Source organism: Bidens hawaiensis, unplaced genomic scaffold (assembly GCF_021521415.1).
Source record: "Bidens hawaiensis isolate Kalapana, Puna unplaced genomic scaffold, B.hawaiensis_p1.1 tig00009085_1, whole genome shotgun sequence".
Taxonomy (NCBI): Eukaryota; Viridiplantae; Streptophyta; class Magnoliopsida; order Asterales; family Asteraceae; genus Bidens; species Bidens hawaiensis.
Genome location: NW_027491667.1, coordinates 326,158 through 350,199, shown reverse-complemented (window position 1 = coordinate 350,199; position 24,042 = coordinate 326,158). Strand labels below are relative to the sequence as shown.

The 24,042-nt window shown below is 35.0% G+C and overlaps 2 protein-coding genes across 2 annotated transcripts; one reads left to right on the top strand and one right to left on the bottom strand.

The window, feature by feature from the left end:
• Positions 1–7,546: 7,546 nt before the first annotated feature.
• On the top strand, positions 7,547–10,842 carry LOC143531118 (cytochrome P450 86B1-like). The gene is made up of 2 exons (XM_077026492.1): positions 7,547–8,854; positions 10,441–10,842. Exons 1-2 carry the CDS (start codon positions 7,613–7,615, stop codon positions 10,840–10,842), a joined length of 1,644 nt encoding a protein of 547 aa, XP_076882607.1. The 5' UTR covers positions 7,547–7,612.
• A 3,965-nt stretch (positions 10,843–14,807) lies between these two features.
• Positions 14,808–23,564, bottom strand: LOC143531139 (serine carboxypeptidase-like 34). The gene is made up of 9 exons (XM_077026506.1): positions 23,153–23,564; positions 18,713–18,820; positions 18,499–18,594; positions 18,146–18,238; positions 17,422–17,510; positions 17,039–17,329; positions 16,096–16,232; positions 15,796–15,994; positions 14,808–15,289 (listed from the first exon to the last, which is right to left on the bottom strand). Exons 1-9 carry the CDS (start codon positions 23,430–23,432, stop codon positions 15,140–15,142), a joined length of 1,443 nt encoding a protein of 480 aa, XP_076882621.1. The 5' UTR covers positions 23,433–23,564; the 3' UTR covers positions 14,808–15,139.
• Between the last annotated feature and the right edge of the window lie 478 nt (positions 23,565–24,042).

The following is a 24,042-nucleotide window of genomic DNA, read 5'->3' as shown; positions in this document are numbered from 1 at the left end:
GTATCGTATCATATTTATCTATTATCTAATATTCAAAATCACAACTGTTTAATCCTTGTGTGTATATCAGTTTATGCCTAACTTGCTATTTGCTTACTTGCTTTATTTGAACCGCATTCAGAGAGGTCCAACATATTCTCAGTCTAGTATGATCATACGACCGCCATAGTGGCCGGCGTCCGACGCATTGACAATGGTTTCACCGACACCTCATTTTTGGTAACCAATGCCCATTCGCATGGCAACAATTTAGCCCTTTCTTTATGTTTGATTGCTTGTGTTCTATGGTTAACTGTTTATCTCACAGGAACAGTTTGCATCTTTCTTTATATATTTAATATACTATTACTGTTGTGTCTTAAACTGGTGTTTTACTCACTCAACATGTGTTGTTGACAAAAAATATATTTTATACGCATTTGCAGGTTATCAGCTTGGTTGTTTAGCAAGATGAAGATCACGTAGAGATGCTTTTTAGGATACAAACTTGATTAATCATTGTTGTAATTTTGTTATAGTTGATGTACTTAACTGTAATTGTCTTATTTGAAATTATTAAATAGATATTGAAACTTATAATGTTGCATAATAGTAATCCTTGAAAAGCTGTGAGCAATCAGTTCGGCCCGGCATTTCCGTCGTAAGTTGGGGTGTGACAGATCCTGTAACATCCGGTCCCTCGCACCACCAATATTGTCCGCTCTGCCCACGAAGAGCTCACGGATTTGTTTTTGGTTGCTCAGATGGAGACTTCCCAGGAGGTCACCCATCCTAGTACTACTTTCACCTATGCACGCTTAACCGTGGAGTTTTCATGTGCTCCACAGCCAACTAAGCCCAAAACGCGTTGGTGATTGAAGAGGCATGACATTTACTTATGAACCAAGGAACTCTCTTGTCCACGGTCGATGTGGGATTTGCCTAAGAGTGAGACGATGTTGTGTTTGTCAAGGGTGTTACAGACAACCCCCCTTTGGACTAAGCGTCCTCGATGAGGCGTGTCCCATCATCCCGAACGGCACAAGAGTGGATCTGATACCACCCGTAACATCCGGCCCCTCACACCACCAATATTGTCCGCTCTGCCCACGAAGAGCTCACTGATTTGTTTTTGGTTGCACAGATGAAGACTTCCCAGGAGGTCACCCATCCTAGTACAACTTCCACCTAAGCACGCTTAACCGTGGAGTTTTCATGTGCTCCACAGCCAACTAAGCCCAAAACGCGTTGGTGATTGAAGAGGCATGACATTTTTACTTATGAACCAAGGATCTCTCTTGTCCACGGCCGATGTGGGATTTGCCTAAGAGTGAGACGATGTTGTGCTTGTCAAGGGTGTTACATATTCAGTCGAATTGATGTATAGAAAGACTTAGATTCATAAATCGATTATGAAATTGCAGGAATAATACACTCAATGGAGCTTTGATTATAGTTCAAAATATTGCGTTTAAACATTCTGAAAAAAACTAAAGACACTGTGTACATGTAAACGTTCTAATTAAAACAAACACCTTTAAACGTTCAAGTTTAGAAGTTTATAACAAAAGTTTAGAAGTTCAAGCTCAAATCTTATACATTCAAGGTTAAACTAAAACGTACAGGCTTAGAACCTAAAACGTTCAAGCTTAATTTGAATACATTCAAGGTTAAAACCCACTACTCAAAACTCAAAATTGAACGATTGAATCTTCAAATTGATGATTAATTGGAACGTTCTGACCAAAACGAACACCTTTAGACACTTAAGTTTAGAAGTTCAGAACAAAAGGTTTAAAGAGTAAACTGCGGTTTTCGTACCTGTGGTTTGTCTAAATCTACGATTTTAGTCAAATAGTTTCAAATTTGCGATTTTCGTCCTTATGGTTTCATTTCACTTACAAATAAAGCCGAATTTATTAACCCCGTTAAGTCTGATTGTTAAACCAATCAGCCTACCCTTCACGTGAGGGGCAGTTTTGTCCTTTTTTCCCCCAAATACACCCAGCCCCTCACGTGAGGGGGTTTGCGAATTACAACCGGGGTTTATTTTGAGAGAAAAAGGCAAAAACGCCCATCACGTGAGGGGCACGCTGATGGGTTTAATGACCAGACTTAACGAGGTTAATGATTTTAGATTTAATTGCAAGTGAAAGGAAACCACAATGACGAAAATCGCAAATTTGAAATTATTGGACTAAAACCGCAGATTTAGACAAACCATAGGGACAAAACCCGCAGTTCACTCAAGTTTAAAAGTTCAGTCTTAAATTTTATGCATTTTAAGGTTAAAACCCACAACTCAAAACTCAAAATTGAACTATTAAAGCTTCAAATTGATGATTAATTGGATAAATTTCAAGGTTAAGTAATCAATTAGGTTAATCAATTTCAAATCGAAAGATAAACAAACCTGTGAACAATAGGCGATGATGTATGATGACCGTGGATTGTGGTTTTGACGGTGGACGGTGGACAAAATCGTTGTACGATGATGGAGTGCTGAATAATGACAGTGAAGGTGGACAAAAATCTTTGGGAGCAGTGGATCAAAGTTGATGAAATTTAAAATATTGCCACCAAGTGGTTTTTTGAAATCGACGTTGTAGGAACTCGCGTATATAATGTACGATTAATGATTATTGTACTGGATCCTTTATATATATATATATATATATATATATATATATATATATATATATTATTTTAATATTTTAATAGAATTTGTGGTGATTTGTTATGGAAAAAAATTAGTGTTTTTGAGGAAAGTTAATAATCAAATATAATCATGTGATAGTTTATAATGATTTGTGGTTATGGTTGCTGTTATGACTAAACAAAATTCAACTATTAAAATATAATAAAATTAAATATAACCCTACCTCTAAGACCAAGCGTAGTGCAACGTTTTGGGGGCGCGTTTTGGCTCAAAACGCCGGGGAACACCGCCCCCCCGGGCGTTTTGGGGTTTTTTTTTGGGATGTTTTGTAGATAACGCGGAGGAATGCACGGAAATTAAAAAAAAAACAAATATTAAATTACCTTTTAGATGTGAAGGTTAGACAGATGGATGGTGGTGATGGTGAGTTTATGTGGAGGAAGGTGTTGGATAGGGTTAGGGTTAGTGGATTGGAGGTACAGATCAGAGAAGGAGTTACAGATCGGTTTATTGTTATGATCGATGGTGGTGCTGGGTGAGTTACGGTGGTGGTGGTGGTTTATGTTATGATCGGTGGTGGTGGTTTACTGTTAAGGTGGAGGTGGTGGGTGAGTTAGAGATGGAGAAGGAGACACCTGTAAGGAAATAGAGATGGAGAAGAAAAAGGTGGTTGGTTTATTTATTGTAACAATAATAATAATAATAATAATAGATGAAGCACTAAAAATAAAAAAAAAAACAAAAAAAAAATCACTGGGCGCCACGTGACGCATAACGCCCAGAGGTGAAAAATTATGACTACGCTCTCTTTTTGTAAAAAACCATAACTCTGACTGGGCGCCACGTGACGCATAATGCCTAGTAAAGAGACATTATGACTACACACAGTCTAATAGTTTATTTACTAAAAGAAACATACCAACGTAACTAACATCTCCCGATCCAACCCAACTTAATGCATTAAAATCACGTATTATAACGCCTTATCCAAGTGCCATAAATTTTTCCTTGTTGACCAGCAATTACCCATCCATTTTATTTTATTACATTTAAAGATTCTCTTACATGAAACATTATTTAACTAGATTCAGATACCAATTCAATGAACTTTAATTTAGCTAGCATTAAAGGAGAAGTGAGATTTGGACTATATGTTTCAAGATCTCAAGTTTAAACCGATTCCAATCAGATTTTAACATAGTGGACATTTGACAACAGGTTTTCGCTAAAATAAGGTATGGTAGACTTAGGTACCCTTGTTATGAACTTATGATCGTGGATATATGGAGGTATTGGGCTTACCCGAGCTTTATTCATGGGTGAAAAATAAAAAGAAAAAAATGAAAATAAATACCACATCATGAACTAGGGCTGTTCACGAGTCGAGCCAGGGTGGTTTCGAGCTCGGGCTTAAATTAAAAGAGGCATCTCAGCTAAGGCTCTAGCTTGATTTTGAAGCTAAACGAGATTTAAATCGAGCCAACGAGCCGAGCCATGATCGATCCGAGCCTAGGTCGAGCCGAGCTTGATTACAAAAATGAGCCAACTCAACTCAAAATGTTTCAAATCAAGTATTTTTAGCTAGTTTTATTCAAGCTTTTATCGAGCAAGCCACGAGCCCGAGCTTCGAGCCTCGAGCTTTTTGAATAGCCCTATCATGAACTATAGGTGATCAAATCGGGTTGGTCAAAGGAACCGGAACCGGTTCAGAACCGGTTCCATTAGTCAACATCACTGTTTAAACCGATTCCATGTTCGAACCGGTTAGGGAACCGAACCGGTTCCCCAACCCTCGGACCCGGAACCGGTGGAACCGGTTCTGACCGGTTCCTAAACCGGTTCTTACACTGTAACCGGTTCCAACCGGTTACAGTGTAAAAAATAATTTTTTTTTCGTTTTTCGTTTCCGCTGCTCGTATTTGTATAACATGTTAAATAAAAAAAACAATTAACATAAAATTCATTTTATTTACTTTAAGAAGTTCAAAAAAAAAAGGTTACATGTTTTAAAATATTCAAAAACAAACTAACAAAACATTAAACTTATAAATATAAAGTTGTGACATATTATTTCTATAAAAGCCTTCTTGTTCGTCGTAATTATTGAGTGGCGACTTATTCATCAGAATTACTTGTAGAAACGCCTTCTTGTTCGTCGTGCACTCGAACATCAAGTGGTGTTTCGTCTTCCAGAGTGGTTACGTGTTGAACACGATCGATTGAGTCCAAGTGATCCTTCAAACAAATGCACATCTCCACCGACTCCGAATTCAGTCTTGTTCTTCTCACCGATATTACCCTGCCACTAAGAGAAAAAGCAGATTCCGAAGCTACCGTAGAAGCTTGGGCGGTTAGTAAATCACGGGCCATGGTGGCAAGAATCGGAAACTCGGTTTCCTTTACCTTCCACCAAGCCAAAACATCAAAAGTGCCATATTCCTCTTCGGATAAACCGGTAGAGAAATCATATGCACTATACCTTCCTAGTTCGCTTGAAGGGGTGTTACCCCTTTGTTTTTTAGCCGTTAAGTTGCGAACGGTGTTCATAAGGCTAATCATGGGGTCTCGTACTCTAGGAGCACTTGAACTTGATGAAGACCCCCCCGGCGTAGGCATGTGTATGTTTGACCCATATTTATTTATATAAAAGTCATACATAAATTTAAAATTCAAGTTAAAATCATTTTGTGCCTCTGTTGAAAAGTTTGGGTCAACTTCATGCATATCTAAGGCTGAAAAAATTTCGTCTATCACACATTCAACCCCCGTAACATTTAACATTGGGTTTAAAGCGGCGGCGCAAGTAAAAATCGGTGGCAATTCAAGAAAGTATTTTTTTAATTTAAACTTCATTGGTAATATGATGTTTGAAAACATTGGACTTTTATTTTCAAATTCTTTAAGATTGTTAACGATTAAAAATAACTCCGAAAGAACCAAGGGACTTGTCGGATAATACGTTCCCGATAGTTTCGTAGTTGATGTTTTAAAAACTTCAAGAAAAGTCGATAAGTCATTGATAATTTCCCATTTCTCATTTGAAAAGGGGATTGCCAAATCATTCTCGGCAAGACTAGAATGAAACATTTGTAAAGTGTCTCTTTGTTTCAAAGCACTTTGAAACATTATGCAAGTGGAATTCCATCGATGAGGTACATCCCAATTAGCTCCCAAAGCTTTTCTTCCCGTATCTTTACAAAATTTTCTATAATCCATTTGTCTTTTTTTACTTTTCTTAAAAACTTCATGTAGCATTACTCTAAAATCGTTTATAACCGATGTAACCTCATCCGAAGCAAGTCCGTCTTGCACGATTAAATTAATGATATGTGCAACACACCTTGAGTGAAAAAATACACCATTGCAAATCGGCGTATATTTTAATTTTAATTTATCAACCGCCGATGTATTATTCGACGCGTTATCAAATGCAATTGAAAATATTTTATTTTCTAGTTTATAAGTTTTTATAACATAATCTAAAATTTCAAACAAATTATCTCCCGTATGTGGATACTCAAAGAGTTCGAAAGCAATGGTGCGTTTCATCATTTCCCACGATGACGGGTCTACCCAATGAGCGGTGACACAAAGATAAGATTCGGGTAGACCATGTGGAGCCGACCAAACATCAGTAGTTAAGTTTATTCCCGTATTTATATTTTCAAAATATGCAATTAGTACCTCTTTGGCCTTCTTCCACAATTTTAAACAATAACGTTTAAGAGTATGACGACTTACGTGAGTGTATTGTGGTTGAAGCGTATCTCGAATCATGGCGGTTAAGCGAGGGTTGTCGAAGTGGCTAAACGGCAAAGCTTCTTGAATCACAAACTTCGCCATACGATCTTGAACTCGATCAATTTGGTATGTAAATATTCCGCCTTCACTATCCATTTGCGTTTGTTGCGACTCGACGTTCTGTTTCAACGCCCTGCAATACGGTCTTTCGATGTGTTTCTTCAAATTTGAATTCGAAAGTGGGTTTAAATAAATCCCACAAAACTTGCACCGAGCCTTCAATGAATGGTCACTCAATTCAACCAAATCCCAATTGCACCAAATCTCTTGATTACGATTATGAGGTACAATACGAACGAAACTTGGTCCGGCGGTGGAACCTTGACCAACCGATGATTGTGAGGCAGCCATAACAACAAATATGAATATAGAAGAAGAGAAAACAAGAGATTAGAGAACTCAGAACGTTGTAATAGCGTTTTTTTGTATTTTTTTGCGTTCGGGTTTGCGTTTTGAGTGTTGTGATGAACCCATTACACCAAATACCTATTTATACTAGTAGTGGGGTGTTTGGGGAGCCAAAAAAACGGCCATTTTTGACCCCAACGGTCAAAAAACGGCCATAAAACCGTTTCCCAACGGCTAGAACCACTCCAACGGCTATAACCGGTTCCGAACCGGTTCCGGTCGAACCGGTTCCAGAACCGGTTCCGGTTCGGTTCCGGTTCCTACCCGGTCCACCTCCAAACATGTCAAACCGGTTCCGGATCGTCGGGTTGAAACGGAACCGAACCGGTTCCTACGAAAAACGGGTAGGAACCGGTTCGGTTCCGGTTCGGTTCCGTCGAACCGGTTCCAGGAACCGGTTTTGTTGTCCACCTCTATCATGAACCATCTAGAAACTGTATGCATCTATATAAAACTATTCTATGTATGTCCACACTATATATAAAACACTTTAAATAGTTTATTATACATGTAGTTGGTGGTTGTTAACCTTTATTCAGACTAATGGTACTTAGGTTAACCTCCATACCAACCCAACCCAACCCCACCCCACCCTTAAAAAAGACCATCCAATAGTTAACCACCAAATTGTTGATAACCCTAAATCATCAAACTTTAGCATCATTCTGCTCACCAAATCCAATTCTCATGCACACAAGCAACACTAACTCCCCACCCTCATATAACACATGACTTGCTTCACCTTCCCATCAACATATCTTAAACATGAACCATCACTCTACACCTTCCACCCTCAACACCACCATCATGCCCACCTCTTCTCCTCCTTTTCAGGCCACAGGCCGGAAAATATTGCTAGATGTGCAAATCCTAGAGCTTTTCATTGCCCTTTTCGTTTTCGTTGCCATACATTCTGTACGTCAACGAAAACGAAACGGCCTACCCGTGTGGCCACTTGTTGGAATGTTGCCATCCTTAGTTCTAGGCCTTCGGGTCGACATCTACGAATGGCTATCTCAAATTCTTAGTAGACAAAACGGGACATTCGTGTTTAAAGGCCCTTCGTTTACGAATCTTAATTGCGTAATCACTTCAGATCCTCGTAACCTTGAACACCTTCTCAAAACAAAGTTTCAAGCTTACCCAAAAGGCCCTTATTTTCGACACACTCTTCGTGATCTTCTTGGTAATGGAATCTTTAACGCGGACGATGATGTATGGCAAAAACAAAGAAAAACCGCGAGCATCGAGTTTCATTCATCCAAGTTTAGAAACATGACCACCGAGTCATTATTAGAACTCGTCCATAAACGGTTATTACCTGTTTTGGACGAGTCAGTAGATCAATCCACCGAGATTGATCTACAAGACATTCTTTTAAGATTAACGTTCGATAACGTTTGCATGATTGCATTCGGGGTTGATCCGGGATGTCTACATCCCGGGCTACCTGAAATACCATTTGCTAAAGCCTTTGAAGCCGCAACCGAAGCGACTATCCTCCGTTTTGTCATTCCAACACTAGTTTGGAAGATCATGCGATATTTTAACCTCGGATCCGAAAAGACACTAAAGCATTCAATCAAAGGAGTAGACACATTTGCACATGAAGTGATTCGAACTAGACGAAAAGAAATGATGTTGCATGTTGGTAATGACAATAAACAAAAGTCTGATCTTTTAACAATCTTTATGGGACTTAAAGATGAACATGACCAACCATTTTCGGACAAGTTTTTACGCGATATTTGTGTGAATTTTATACTTGCTGGAAGGGACACTTCTTCGGTGGCTTTGAGTTGGTTTTTCTGGCTGCTTGATCAGAATCCAACGGTGGAGGAGAAGATATTGTGTGAGATATGTGGGATTGTGAAGGAGAGGGGTGATGAGGGGCAAAATGGGAATTTGGTGTTTAGACCAGAAGAGGTGAAGAAGATGGAGTATTTGCATGCTGCTTTGTCTGAAGCGTTAAGGTTATATCCTTCTGTACCCGTGGATCATAAGGAGGTAATCCTTGCTATTATAAAATTAGCAGTTTATTTTAGTAATGTTTGCAACTACCTTAAATACCTAAATGAGTCTTAATCGGAATGTTAACCGTTTATACGAATTTTGATCGAAGCTCCATATGACTCTTTCAAGAACACCATCAAAAAAGAAATCCATCACTATATAAACCCTCTTATACTAGATTTTAAACCTCAAACATTAAAGATTTCGCTTAACTATCGACAGCTTTCACACGTAGCCATTCAGCTTTTAACTAATAAAGTTTTCTACTCAACTATAAGACCATCCTCTATGGTGAGGGGCTTCGAAGCCCCTCACCAGTGCCACGTCAGCGCCACGTAACCACCGGGGGCTTCGAAACCCCCATAAAATAATGTCCCGCTGTGATTTAATGCCCATTAACGCCCATATATATATGTGTGTGTGTGTGAGGTTGAGATAGGAAAATGAGGGGCCCCACCATATTGTTCAACCACGGCGGCTGTTGCTTTGTTCGGATCTTCGTCGCCCTTGGTTCAACGACGCCTTACCGTGATGTTCAGCGCCCAAGTCGTAAAAAAAGGCCCTTGATGGCGCCCCATCCATGTTCTAACAATGACATTTGAAAAGCTTGTGACACGTGGTGGGCATAAGAATATGTGTATCTTGCGTCCAAACATCTTAAAAATAAAACTTAAAAACAAAAATATTTAAAATCATATTTTTCAATGTTTAATAATTCTAGAAACTTAAAAGTTCTTTTTTTTTAATTTAAAAACTTTAAAACTTAAATTAAAACTACTTAGATATATTTTTGTTTAAAACTGAAACCGTATAAATTTAAAACAATATATGATTTACTAATCAATTAACTTGACCAGTTGGCCTTCTTTTTTCTTTATTCAAGTCACCAAATTAGCCATACTACAAAATGGGCATTGAGTTTTTATTTTTATTTTTAATTTTACAACTATTTATTACAAAATGGGCGTTGAGTTTTATATTTAACAAATATTACAAACCGGTCATTATTGAGTTTTATATTTTATATATTTTGTCTCTGGTCTTCCATATATAACTAATACTTATGGTGTGGCGCAAAAACATTACTAGAAAACAAGTCATGCTCCCACAAAAAATTCTTACAAATTTCATACAACAAGTAGTTCCAACATATTTTTAACAAAAAAATAAGCTCTAATTTTGCTACAATATTATCTAATAAACATTCCGTTAAGTCAAAAATAGTTTTTGTATGAAAGTTGTAGGAAATTTACAACCACATGTTTTTATAGCAATTTTGTAAGAAAAGTTGTTGGAAAATGGTTGAAAACGATTTTCAAGCATGTGTTTTTTCAACGCAACTTTTTGTTGGAAAACTGTTAGAAACTGAATTTTCCAACAAATTTCCTACGAATTCAGTTGTAGAAAAACATCTCTTTTTCTAGTAGTGAAAGAATCTTACTATTTTTATTTTCGAGTCAAACTTTATATTTGTAACATAAGAAAGTGGATGGGTATTTTAATAATTTTATTACACCACAAAGCTGATTTGGCTAATTTCATGACTTAAATATGGTTATTGCCTCAAAATACAAATACAGGTTGTTGAAGATGATGTATTCCCAGACGGGACAGTATTAAAAAAAGGAACCAAAGTGGTATATGCAATCTATGCAATGGGAAGAATGGAGGCAATATGGGGAAAAGACTGCCGACAATTCCGGCCCGAAAGATGGCTAAGAGACAAGCGGTTCATGAGCGAATCTGCCTACAAGTTCACCGCCTTCAACGGCGGCCCACGGCTGTGTTTAGGCAAAGATTTTGCCTATTACCAGATGAAATTTGTGGCTGCCTCAATTTTATACCGTTATAAAGTAGTGGCTGAAAATCATCCTGTGGAACCAAAGCTTGCACTCACTATGTACATGAAACATGGGTTGAAAGTGAAGCTTTGCAAAAGGAGTGAATCTGATCTAAGGATGTATCAGAACATTAAATATTGACAATTTCTAGTGTAGATGTGTGGCTTGCTTTTTGAGATTATTTTTATGATTTTTTTTTATTGTTTGAAACCATATTACATTTATAAAATGATAAGTCAATATTGTATTGCATAGAAGGTAGAAAGATGAGACTTGCAAATATTATTACCTTTGTTTTCATTAACACATATTAATAGAGGTGTGTTTATTTCAAAACAATTATTATGTTGAAAACTGTGAGAAAATAACGAAATTAAGTTAAAAAAAATGGTCTTGATCACAAATGAACTATCAACAACAAATGGTGCAGATAATTAAACTCATAAGATCATGGTGAGATTCAATCAATAATTGCAAGACACTGGCCGGTTTCATCCAGTGACAGACCCATGATTTTTTTTATGAGAGATGAAGAATTATAGGATTCGTTTATCTACCACTATATCTTTTTTCGGATCGGTTAGGGTAAAATCCACAATACCTCCACTGCCACCTTTGTTTTAACATTTTCATTTATTGCTGTTTTTTTATTCTTCTGATTCTTATCATTTGATTCTTCTATTTCTTAAGAACATTCTCAACCTTCTTTATAAATATAAATATGTGAGGGAAATATGTAAATTATATGATACGGTTATAAATGATTGTGAGTAGTGGCGGATCTTGAACAACTAGCATGGATGGGCCGAAAGTCACGAGACACAATTATTTCTTAATTATAAGTTTCTGGTCGACAACCCGGTTCAGGTCGGGTCAAAAAGTAAAATCTATATTCAATCATTCAACCAAAACACTAATTCAATCATTTTATTTACCGATCTAACAATCTTACACATAAGAAACAACTTTTTAAACAAACAAAGACAAGATGCGAGGGGTATAGACAAGTATCTGCAAACGATAAGATGCAAAGGGAAAGATGAGTACCTCAAGGCTCAAGTTGAAATTCAAAAACCGAATTCACATAATCAAAACACACATATTCCTAATTCATGAAGGAGGCCAAATTCAAGCACTAATTCTTCCAATTATTCCAAACCCTAACATACCAGATCGAGAATAAAAACGCTGAACTTGTTGCTTGCCTAAAGTCTAAATTGTGATCCGTGAGCACTCATGACTCAACCCAGGTCTAGTGATCTAAGTCTTTTTCGAACGTCTTGCTTCTGCTTCTGTTCGATTTCATTTATCACACCTTAGCCCAGACAAAAACTTTTCTGCTTATTGGGAGTGTGGACTTATTGTTACTTTATTATGTTTAAAAATAATTTCGGCTTGGGCTTTTTTGTTTAAAAAATGTACGTTTGAGTCTTTCTTTTCGCTTATTAGGTAAAATGGTTTCCCGTTTTTCGGCTTTAAGGAGTTTGTTTAAAGAAAAATCAAGCGTGGGCCGGACACAAATAATATAGATGAGCCGAACAAAATAATATGAATGAGCCGGACTCAATATATATAATGTTTTGTTGACTTTTGGAAAAAAATTACTCTACTAAATGAAAAGGCTGGATGGGCCGAGGCCCATTATATGATCTGCCCCTGGTTGTGAGTAAAGGAGAGAGAAAATGTTATACGTGAAAGTTAAATTTGGGGTTTTATTGTTCACACCGTATAATATTTTAATATTTTCTACAAGTGGATGTGAGTAAAGAAGAGGGAAATGATAATGATAAAAATATAAAAATGTATTATTTAATTAAAAATGAGAGAGAACCTTTAGTGATTTTTAATATAATTATATTATATATAGATAGATAGATAGATATATGGTAGGGAACTGAATGTGAATGCTCTAACTCTATACAATGATCTCATATTTTATAACCTCCAACATTTTCTTTAAAACATTTTTACGTTTGTTGTATACCTCTGTATCTTTATAATTGCAAATCGTCATTCTTGAAAGGTTTGTCGGTTTCAACTTAAGAGTTGTCAGGAAAGTGAATGTACCTCTCGTAAAGCAAGGAGTCAGTCGAAATAAGGATATACCTGACAATAGGGGTGGCAATCTTGACCCATGGGTTGAATGAGTTGTATCAAAATGTATAAGATGGGTCAGAATGGGTCAAATTAAAAAAAGAAAATGATTGAAATGAGTCAAAACGGGTTGACATTTCTCAGTTTTTTTATGGAATGAGAAAAACGGATGAAACTTTTTGGTATTTTTACTTTTTAAGTTTTTTATTTATATTTCGAGTTATAATTTTTTAATTATTTTTTTCGAATTTTTTTGTGAGGGGTTTTGAAATGGGTCAAAATGGGTTGGGATTTCAAAACCCATTTCAAAACACCTCACCAAAAAATTCAAAAAAAAATTAAAAAATTATAATTCGAAATATAAATAAAAAACTTAAAAGGTAATAATACCAAAAACTTTCCTCCGTTTTTCTCGTTACATAAAAAAAAGGAAAAAAAACTCGAGAAATGTCAACCCGTTTTAACCCGTTTCAATCATTTTATTTTTTTAGTTTGACCCATTCTGACCCATCTTATACATTTTGATACAACCCATTCAACCCATGGGTCAAGATTGCCACCCCTACCTGACAAGATGTTGATAGCTACGACTAGGGCTACCAGCACCTCCTTTGCTCACAACATTGGGATAAAGAATAGCCTCATATTAAACACCTTTGTGATTTTGGTTGGATATTTAGGTTCGATTACACCACTTCTCTATTTCTCATAAACTATCTAAAACACAAAACCGCTTAATCCCCTCAAGTTTCAACCCAATTGTATTGATACTTTAAAACCAGGAGACACCCCAAAATCTTCACAAGGTTCGATTTGTGTCACATGTCCAACGATAATGAAATAGCTCGATGCAAAAATTGCAGATTGTTCCTCAAAGCCACGTCCAACTCCGCCCGAGACTTATTTGGCAACACATTGCAATACGGTAAAACCAAAAAAATGAAGGCAAAAGTTCCGGAGTAAGCAACTAAAGACGTATTAAAGACGACATAATGCTTACATTAAATAAAATGTATTGTTGTTTTTGCTTTATATTTATTTTGTTTGTAGTAATTTAATAAAATTAAATTAATAAAGCAAGTTTCTTATAATTTTAGTTTAATTATTGTTTGTTTTCCAATAAATAAAACTGGTTCAACCAGTATAGATTGACCGGCTGGCATAATAACACCGGTTAGACAAGTTAGTGTTTTCACGCCCGAAAATCGATTACTAACCATAATTGGTTTTGACCTTTTAAACAATAACTGATTACGGTTAGTAATCGAAATTTAAGTAAATGGTTAACCAATATTTGCATCTCTACTGTGAAACTAGGGGTGAGCAATAACCGAATCGTTAATCGAACCGGAAACCGAAGAAACCGAACCGATATAACCGAAAACCGAATTAATCGAAATTAACCGAACCGAACCGAACCGAAATCTTCGTTTTTTAATATTTTCAAGCCTATTTCCCTCTATTTCATGTATTATATGTATTAATAATTAACTACTATCGTTTTCATGTATTTAGATCTCCATTTCATGTACTAATATCTCAATTTCATATATTTATATCTTCATTTCATGTAGTTATGCATTCATTTAATGTATTTAAACATTCATTTAATGTATTTTTAAGCAAAAATTTTAGCCCAAATTTGATATGGTTATTAACCGATAACCGATCGGTTAGGTTGGGTTAATGCTAATAACCGAACCGAACCAAACCGTGCACACCCCTATGTGAAACCCCCAAAATTGTTTTAACAATCCTTTTTGTCCGATGAATTTCTTTGTGGGCTTAGTGTTCAGTTAGTTCCCAGCCCAAAGACTGCTAGCTCAGCCTTTTCTTATAACTGAAACATAGTATTCTTTTGATTTTGTGCCCAGCATTGCATTTCTTTTAATCCAAAATAAAATCCAAATAATAATTCTTGCAACCTTTTGTTTTTGCAAATGACGATGTTTGAATCCTAATAATTTACCTAATAATCATAATAAAAAATAAACCGGTTCTAAACACAGATATTTCTAGACTTCTAGTCCAATTATATATAAAAGTTATATTTTCTTGTAACTAGTCGAACTATTTACAACAATATGAATCATATATCAAAAAGGTGTGATTATATTTCATAATTTAAAAAAAAAAACTTGATACTCTATTTGTTTGATCAATTATAATAACCGAAATAGTTGCAGTATCAGAAACCCGAATTCTAGTTATCTGTTCTAGTTCGATTCGAATTGGATTTGAACAATGACCATGTGTAAAAAAGAGACAATGCTGACCCACGAGAATGCATTTTGTGGGTGTATAAATTAATTGAGTTAATTTATACAATGTTTTTATAGTTTGTTTAATAGGGTACAGATGGCAGCTTCTGATTGGATAAAAAGTGCCTAACAAGTTCAAGGGCTTCCTTTGGTTTGAAAGTAGGAACTTGATGTCCAGCTCCCCTAATAGTTACAAACGTCAATCCATCGTATCGAATAGTCCATCCACCAACCTAAAACAACAAACGCATATCATGGCTATTAGCGACAAAAAAAGACGTCGTAAATTTAGCGACAAAGGTCACCATTTTTAAAATAGTAGTGACCATAACCATTTTGGTTGTAAAACTGTCGAAAAATTTGCAACCATTTCAATACGGTCAAACATCTTCGCATAAAAACTTAAAATAATTTGAAGTAAAAACTAATATCCGGTTTACAAGTAGATTAAAAGTTGACCGAAGCAACAAAACAAGAAAGTAATAAATGAAAGTTAAAATTCATATCCGGTCATAAAACATAAAAGAAATAAAAATAAAACTAATTCGCTCATGAAACTGAAAACAACGTTAAAAGCAGTAGCAGTAAATAAAAGTATTTTAACATAAGTTAATTGACCGTTAAAAAAGTGTTAATATTCTATACCGAAATGATTGAAAAAAACATTAAAAGTATTAACATTATGTTCTTGTAGCAAAACAGATGAAATAAAAAAGTTTTTAAAATTAACTTTTGTTACCTGATTTTTACTGTACCATGGAGACCATTCTTCAACTGTTTTAAACCCAAGTTTTCTCAACGAGAGTCTTGTAGCGGTAACGGGAATCCTGCCATCAGTATCTCCACTGTAAACCCAAACACGAATACCCCCCGCAACAAGTTTTCTTATGACTGGAAGGATCGAAGCAGGAGCATCGTTCCAAAATGTTATAGCATCACTGTTTAAAAAAAGTACATAGTTGCTAGTTAATTATTTTTACAAACACAAAAAAAATGTGTGGATTGATGAACAAATTAAAGGGATTGTGTAATATGTTACCTACAATGCGTCCATGGGTAAGGAATTTTTGTGGTGTTCGCGTGGAGTGCGGCTTGAACATTCGGCTTGTTCAAATATGACTCGGTGTAATCTGATTGACACGGGTCATACCCGGTTGGTTTGGAGTGCCATGCTTTCTGTAATTAGTTTTTAAGAGAGTATATATGAGTAAACTTAAAGTTTACATACAGGAAAAATATATTTATAAAGTAGTGACTAGTTTATATGGAAAAAATTTAATGAAACAAACAAAACAGTTGCAAATCCGTCGCTTGCAAACTCTCACGGAACGTTTAGCATTAATCAGATTTGCGACAACTGGTCGACGAAAATCACTTTGCGATATATACCAGCAACAAAAAGTCAATTTCTTTGTTGCAATTGAACTATGTTGCAACTAAAATTCCGAATATCATTTTCGCCACCAAAATTCCATACTCTCGTTTTGGTAAAGGAATTAACGACCATCATATCCGTGATTTTCTTTGCGACGAGTACTGGTCGCTAATTCTGTCGTATTGAACGCCGTCCAACTTGTAACAACTAAGTGGGTGTCTTTTCCAAAGTGTGACAGGGTGATTTCTCGCTAAACTTGCGACGAAATTAAGTCGACATTGTCACAATCGTGACTAATTTTACATGTTGCTAAACTTGCGACGGCCGTTATTATATAACTATCTCGTCACGTTAGTTTTTGGCGCCGCTGCCAATGTGCGACAAGTTGTTTTTAATCGCTAAATTTGAAACATATTTAAGTAGACATTGTCACAAATTGCGTCTGATTGTTTCGGTCACTAAACTTGCGACGAAAAAAATTCTATTTGTGCTGCATTTAGTACTACTTGAATTGATCTATAATTGATTGTAGAAATAATTTCTCAACATCTAAACAGTATTATAAAAAACATGTTCTGAATGAATAAGCTGTTGAATGAGTACTCACATGCTTGGAGAAAATTATAGGGGAAACATTGCCGTGCATATGCGTACGTTGAGTAGAACTTGAATTAACATCCACACATGAGGGAGCATACAAACTATACATGTCGATAAGTTTGTAAACTTGAAAGTATTCACCCAAAGCTATATCACAAGGCGTAGATGATTTCGGGTCGCTAAAGTTGCATTTGGTCTTTACATCATGATACACGCGATCTGATATCACGGCATGATCCCAAGCATAATCGATCATTCCCGTCTGATCAGTTTCATCATCCAGCAACGCGTTTCCAATCTGCATTGTCATGTGTAATTTTAAAATCTTTCAATTAAAATCGAAAACTATATTTCTCAAGAAAATAGAGAATATACGAGTGCTAACGTTACCATAATTCCTTTGAAATTTATACGATCTTGCTCCGGAATGTTCTTGTTGTTATCATATATAAGTTCAGCTAGTTGTGGAACGTAGTGCCCTGAAAATACATGTATTAAAGATTCAGCGATAGGATAATTAAATAAAATTCCTCAAGAAAAAATAAAAATTACTTTTTTTAATGATTGTTAGTAACACACTACTAAAAAAACTAACTAGCTTGCGACATTCTAATTTGTAGCAATGTTGTGGCATAAGGGTTGTACTGATTATGTACCGACAATTAGGAAACAAAATAGGTTGTGAAAACAGTCGCAAATCAAAATTTCCGACAACTACGCGACATATGGTATCCGTACCTATGAATAAGCAAAATATCCTAGCTAGCCTATTCAAATTATCGCATTTTCCCGTTGGTGTTACAAAACACTAGATTATTGTGAGAAAAAAAATAATTAAAATCTTTCCACTTTTTATTATTGGTTCATATTTCCTCTAACAATATATTTTTTTTTGTTTAATACACATATATAAGTTATGTATATAAAAACTATTACACATATTTATTCGCTGTTTTAGTTTTTCTATAGCTAAATTGTTCACGTATATCTTTACTTAATTTTGAGAACAATTATTACATGCGTATCATTTTATTATATTTATACTTTTAAGGATTCAAAAATAAATAAATAAATGTTTTTTTGCAATATATCCCTCTCCTACATATTGTGTTACCTGCATAGCTTTCACCAGCAATGTAGAATTCATGGGTCTTGTACTGTGGAAATCTTTTAAACCATTTGCGGATAAACATGTACGAGTCCTGGGCTGGTCAAACATTAATAAAAATCGTTATTCACACCAAAAAAGAGTGTTTATTTCAGTTCACTTGTACAAAATACTTTGCGGTTTAATTTGGAGAAAGAAAGAGAGGTTGATTCTCGTGTTCTGTATCGAACGTCCCTCTTGGTATTATAGTTAAACCAAATTTTATGTAATATGTGTTTGTGTGTGGCGAGTATGAGTGTATGTATATGTAAACATGTATACTTGCGTGTTTATGTATCATGTATGCAAAGTACATATACCTGTAATTTTGTCACCGAGCTGTTTGATGTCAGTGCTAGTGTTTGTGTATGAGAATCCAACACCAACCGGGGACTCGAGAAATAACAAGTTAGCAGCTATGAGAAACAAAAAAAAAAAAGTAATAATTCGATCATATGTTGGTGAACTTGATGCAACTGTTAAGATTACAAAAATATAGATATAATTGAGTAACATTTTTAATATATATTTTACCTCTGTTCCAAGCCTCTTTGTTTAAAAGGAGTTTTGATTCATCCTTTTGGACTACAAAAGGTCCCAACTCTTCCAACCCTCCAAATCCAATGGAGGAACATCCGGGACCTGTTTTATAATTTAGAAGTAAAGTTTGAATACTGTGAACAATTTTAAAAACACAAAAGCAAAGATTTTATATAAAAACATTTTATAACATAAATATGAGCAAACAAAAGAAACCGAATCACTCCTAAAACTTTTTTGAGTGAAACCAAACCGACGATTTGAGAACTCCTCTATCGAAACCGCTTAATAACCGGTTTCAATAGAACTGGTCCTTTTCACTTGGAAACCAGTGCCGAAACAAAACTGGTTCCGGCTAAAACCAGTTTTAACTTTTGTTGACCATTACCTAACCCGGTTTGGTCTAAAACTGGTTTGTGTACCTCTTACTACAATTAGCAACAAGTAGTTAGTTTGTGTGTGTGTTGGGGTGGGGGTGGGGGGGGGGGGGGATGGATCCTCTAGGCCTTCAGTGGGTAGCAAAAATGGGCTTACATCATATGGGCTAGTTAGAGTCCAACACAATATTTTATAACGTCTATGTATTTTTAGCCCAGTTTAAGACATACGCAATCATTATTCGCTAAACTTAAAAACAACGTAATAACTAATAACCCATGCGTTGTGTCGAATAGAATTCTTGTTTAGGTCGGACTGTCCGCAAAACAATACTTTTTGGCTCACCTTTTATAGTAGTAATACTAATTCAGGGAATAAAATGCGAAAACGAAGATCGACTACTTATTACGTTTCATCACTTATTGCTAAATTAATATAACAAAAAAGTAAAAAATAATAAAGTACATATGACTTAAAATGAAAAAATAAAATAAAATACATGTTTATCAATAAGAGTGTGACTTGCTGGGCCGTTGTCAGATGTTGGGTGGGCCTAAAAGCTGTCAGCCTTTTTATTGGGTCTAAAGGCCTTATTAAAAGCAATGTCTCTTTATGGCTTTATTAGACAACCAGTTTAAAAGGTGATAACAACGTTGTAGTGGATGCTCATCATTCTTAAGGTACAAAATCACAGACAAAAGTATTCCACTATAACTAAACTATTAATCTTATTAAATGAAATAATAGATGCGCTAAGATAATCATAATTGTATCACTAAAAAGATAACTATGTTTAATATTTCCATTATAATAAGTAGTCACATTTGTCCAAAAACTTAATATTTATTACTATTTTATAAAGTTTTTCCTTGTTTTAAATGGCTGACCATCTTTTGATTCTTTTCACATTTATTTTATTGCCACGGTTGTTTGGCAAGGTGTTACTAGTGGTTCAAAGTTGACCCGATTTATGCATTTCATGACCTTTTCGAATTTCACGATTTGGTTCCAAAGGAAGATCACTTCAAAGAGATAATCCACGTAGTTATGGTCATCACTTGTTGGTGTTTTTAGTTAGTTAGGAACGAAACACAATATTCAAACAAGAAAGCTGATTCTAAGAAGATTTTGGAAGAAATCACGACCTTTGGCTATCATTGGTTTAATAATAGGTTTAAATAAATGGTCTCTTGGCTTGATTGGTTTAATTTTATATTGGTGTAATATTTGTAATTAGGTCGCGTTTTTAGGCCTATGTAGAGGTGGTGTTTATAAAAGTTAACGTTTCGAAAAAAACAAAAGTCAAAAATAAGAATAAAGAAAAAAAATTGTGGTCTCTACTCTCTACTAGATGGTGGGTGGGTGGGTGGGGTGGAGGGGATGGGGTAGGGTGGGGGATGGGGGACCAAATGCTTTTGTACATTTCTATCATTGATGAATGGTGCCATCAAATAAATAATATTTTGTCCATTTAAAATAATATCAAGGTCTGTTTATGAATTCAATAAAGATGTCTGCAAATGCAAGTGGGAGCAAATGTAGAATGTAATATTGATGATCCTAGGATGTAAGAACAGCAGGTCAGAAACCATCATATCTCAACATGGACATAAACAATGTTTTTGGATTTTGTACACCACCATCTTTCTAAAACTAGGAAAGCATCAATTTTGGATTTCGTGATAAGCGACACAAATTTCTTTTTAATAGATTTAAATGCAACGAAACACGACTCATAATTCCAGATATCTGTTTATTACAACCACTGATTTATTATCTTGACAGACAAATAGCGTGTCCGGACTAATATGTTTTCTATGTATGCGTGTTTATTATCTTCGGTACAATAATAATGTTGTATATGAAGTGAACGTTAGTTCGATTTTCATAAACGACGGTACACAAATTTAGACACATAACATGCAGTTTGGTTGCCAAATTTTGAAAAGAACATGCAAGTGTTTCGAATTGAGGTCATATGCTAACATACGGTCGAAAGTACAAGGGCAATAACGTCCATATGCACATAACTCTTTACATTAGAATATCTAGTTCTATATTCCAATACTTTTGATGTCATTACTGTTTATAGACCATGACATTTTGTCTTTAATACCCACGTGCTCTTGGTTGATTATGCATAATAATCACGTACGTGTCTTTTATAGTTATTCTTGAGCGATTATATTCTTATCTTTTAGTTATTATTGAACCTAAGTTTAACTTGCACGTAGATTCTTGCTTAACTCATACGTTTGTCAACAAAAATTGACTTCCACAACATTTATGTTGTGTCCAAGATTAGGACCTTAAAATCCACTAGCTTCCACACACACACACACACACTTTCTCTAACATCAAATATTTTTGTTTGAGGTTAACTATTTGACTGATTAGTCATTAATATCTAAAATATGTGTATACATATAGTTTAATTCATTCAAAACGTATTTTTCTATAAATTTTACAATATATAAAAAACATTGCGTCATGCGTGACAAAAGTTGTTTGACAGATACGATGACAACAATCTTAAATTGTGGATTTTGTATCCATATAATATTATTATTTTTAGATGATAGTTGTTTATTTTGTTATTTTACTTTAAAAGAATTATAGTTTTAACTCTTATAGTATTAACATTTTATGTAGTATTTAGTCAACCAGTCCCACCAATAAACCAATAAGACAACGGTTTGATTTTCGCTACGGCTAAAAAATTATTGACGGTGAGAATTATATTATAAAACTCATCTAATAACTTTTAGTGTTAAATAGTTGAAATTATATAGTAACTAATTGAGAATATGTTGGCTTTATATTCTTTTTGGAGCCAGTGCCAAATCATTTTTGTCGAGCTAAACAATCAATCAAGATAGAAGTTATATAATAATATCATCGAACCCAAAAAGAAGAAAAACAATTGGTTAAATTACATTTGTAATTATGTGAACTACGCTATTATTGTTACGATAAACCATCATAGACGATTTGATTACTTTAAAGCATTCTCAACAATTTCTCCATATTATTATGACTGAATTCCTTATATTATATATATTAGTTGTATAGTTGGAGAAACTTTTATTAACGAGTAAATTTGAAGAAACATTATTCACCTTATATAAATTTTTAATGTTTGTTTAAAGTGGTTATGAGTAGATAAATAAAATGTAATGATAAAAGTAAAAAAATATTATTTAATTAAAATGAGAAAAAAAAATATATTATTTTTTTAATATAATTATTGAGATGAAGATAGATATGTTGTTTGGGGTTACTCTTATAGGGATTGCTCTTATAACAGTGAGAGGAGCGTACTAAATTCATAAGTAATGGTAAATTGAATTTAAAGAAATGGCAAGATTCGTCACTCAACCTAGTTTTCACAGTGTACTGGACCAAATAATGTACTGAACCAACCCTCTAGTTTGTTTTAATTTATTCATACGTAGTACTTTAAAAATCAAAACCTTATCGCGTTCGTTTGCTTAGTCAACATCATTATTCATTCGGTTCTACTATATATAAACTCTTTAATATTAAGACATTAATTTGAAAGCAATTTAGTTGTGAAAGATGGATTTGGGGGTGGGGGGGTGAAAGATGAGTAATTTCGTATTTGAAAGATGGGTCGTAACAGAATGATCTGACGCTGATGTGGAGGAGATAGGGGTGAAAATGGATTGGGTGAGATAAGCACTCCCACGACCCAAATACAAAAGATAACCCTAGATAGTGAGAGCAACTAACGACCGTGTGTGTCATATACAAGCATTTATGTGATTCCGCACTTCTTCATTTTAAATTGATTTATGTTTTACTAACACTTCTGACCAATAAATCTTCATTTAGTTTTATAATATAAAATTAGTAGGTTTTAATCTATATGTGGTACGGATATAGCCTTGGGATCAACAGTACCCAGTTGAAATATATAAATATTATATATAAATATATTTACCTAATATGATTACAAAATTATGAATATTTTTACTGAAAAGTCATTTACCATGGTAAAAAAATAAAAGAAAAGTATTGAGTATTAATTGTTACCTCCATTCAGCCAAAGAAGAAGAGGTTTCTTTTTTGGGCTTTTGGCAGCTTCAAAAAACCAATAAAACAGTGCCCTACCATGACTTTCATTCACTGTAACATATCCAGCATATTGACTGAAGCTCACAGGAGGCTGGCCCGGAAGACCGAGCACGCGGTCAGCATTTTGTTCAAGCAATGCCTGGCCCGTTGGCGGAAGTTGGCCGGAAACTACCACACTGCTACTGACAATGGCTACTGAAATAATGAGGAGAAAACTACATGTCCTTGAGGTGTACATTGTGTGTGTGTTTTGAAATGATTGAAGGACAGATAGTATGCATATATATACAAATTGCTGTTGACCATTAATGTATAGGAAGCAAATATCATTTTCATGGGCATCAACATTGGAAATATCTATTTTGGACCCTACACAACAATTTGTTTTCCTTTTTTTCCTCTTGTAATTAATATGAAATGAAGACTATGATACATGTGTGTGTGTGATATTATTTCAACTTGTTTAATTAGAATTAATTTTGGTTCATAAGACTCCACTCTATGGGCAACTCTAGGGGCGGCTTCAGAACGATGGGCGTCGTTCTTTCTCCATCTCTCTCACACACATAAATATATATGTATATATAAGGTGTTAAAGGGGCTTTAAATAATAACGGGGCGTTATGGAGAAGGGCTTCGAAGTCCCGTTTCTTACGTGGAGATGGCGTGACAATGTGGAGGGGCTTCGATGTCTCCCACCATAAAGAATAGCCTAATTTGTTTTGTTGATAATATGTAACATGTATAAAGTTAGGTTGCTATAAAGGATGTAATCGACAAAATTAGAAAATTGACTTCCATCGATAAAAAATCATTAACGACCAAATGAGTGTTTTGTCGGATATTAC

Coding starts and splice junctions, on each gene's coding strand:
- LOC143531118 (XM_077026492.1), top strand. CDS start 7,613: ATGAACCATCACTCTACACCTTCCACCCTCAACACCACCATCATGCCC. Junction 8,855..10,440: donor TACCCGTGGATCATAAGGAG/GTAATCCTTGCT, acceptor ATACAAATACAG/GTTGTTGAAGATGATGTATT.
- LOC143531139 (XM_077026506.1), bottom strand. CDS start 23,432: ATGTACACCTCAAGGACATGTAGTTTTCTCCTCATTATTTCAGTAGCC. Junction 17,511..18,145: donor TGCTGGTGAAAGCTATGCAG/GTAACACAATAT, acceptor ATGTATTTTCAG/GGCACTACGTTCCACAACTA. Junction 15,995..16,095: donor TACCCATGGACGCATTGTAG/GTAACATATTAC, acceptor TTTTTTAAACAG/TGATGCTATAACATTTTGGA.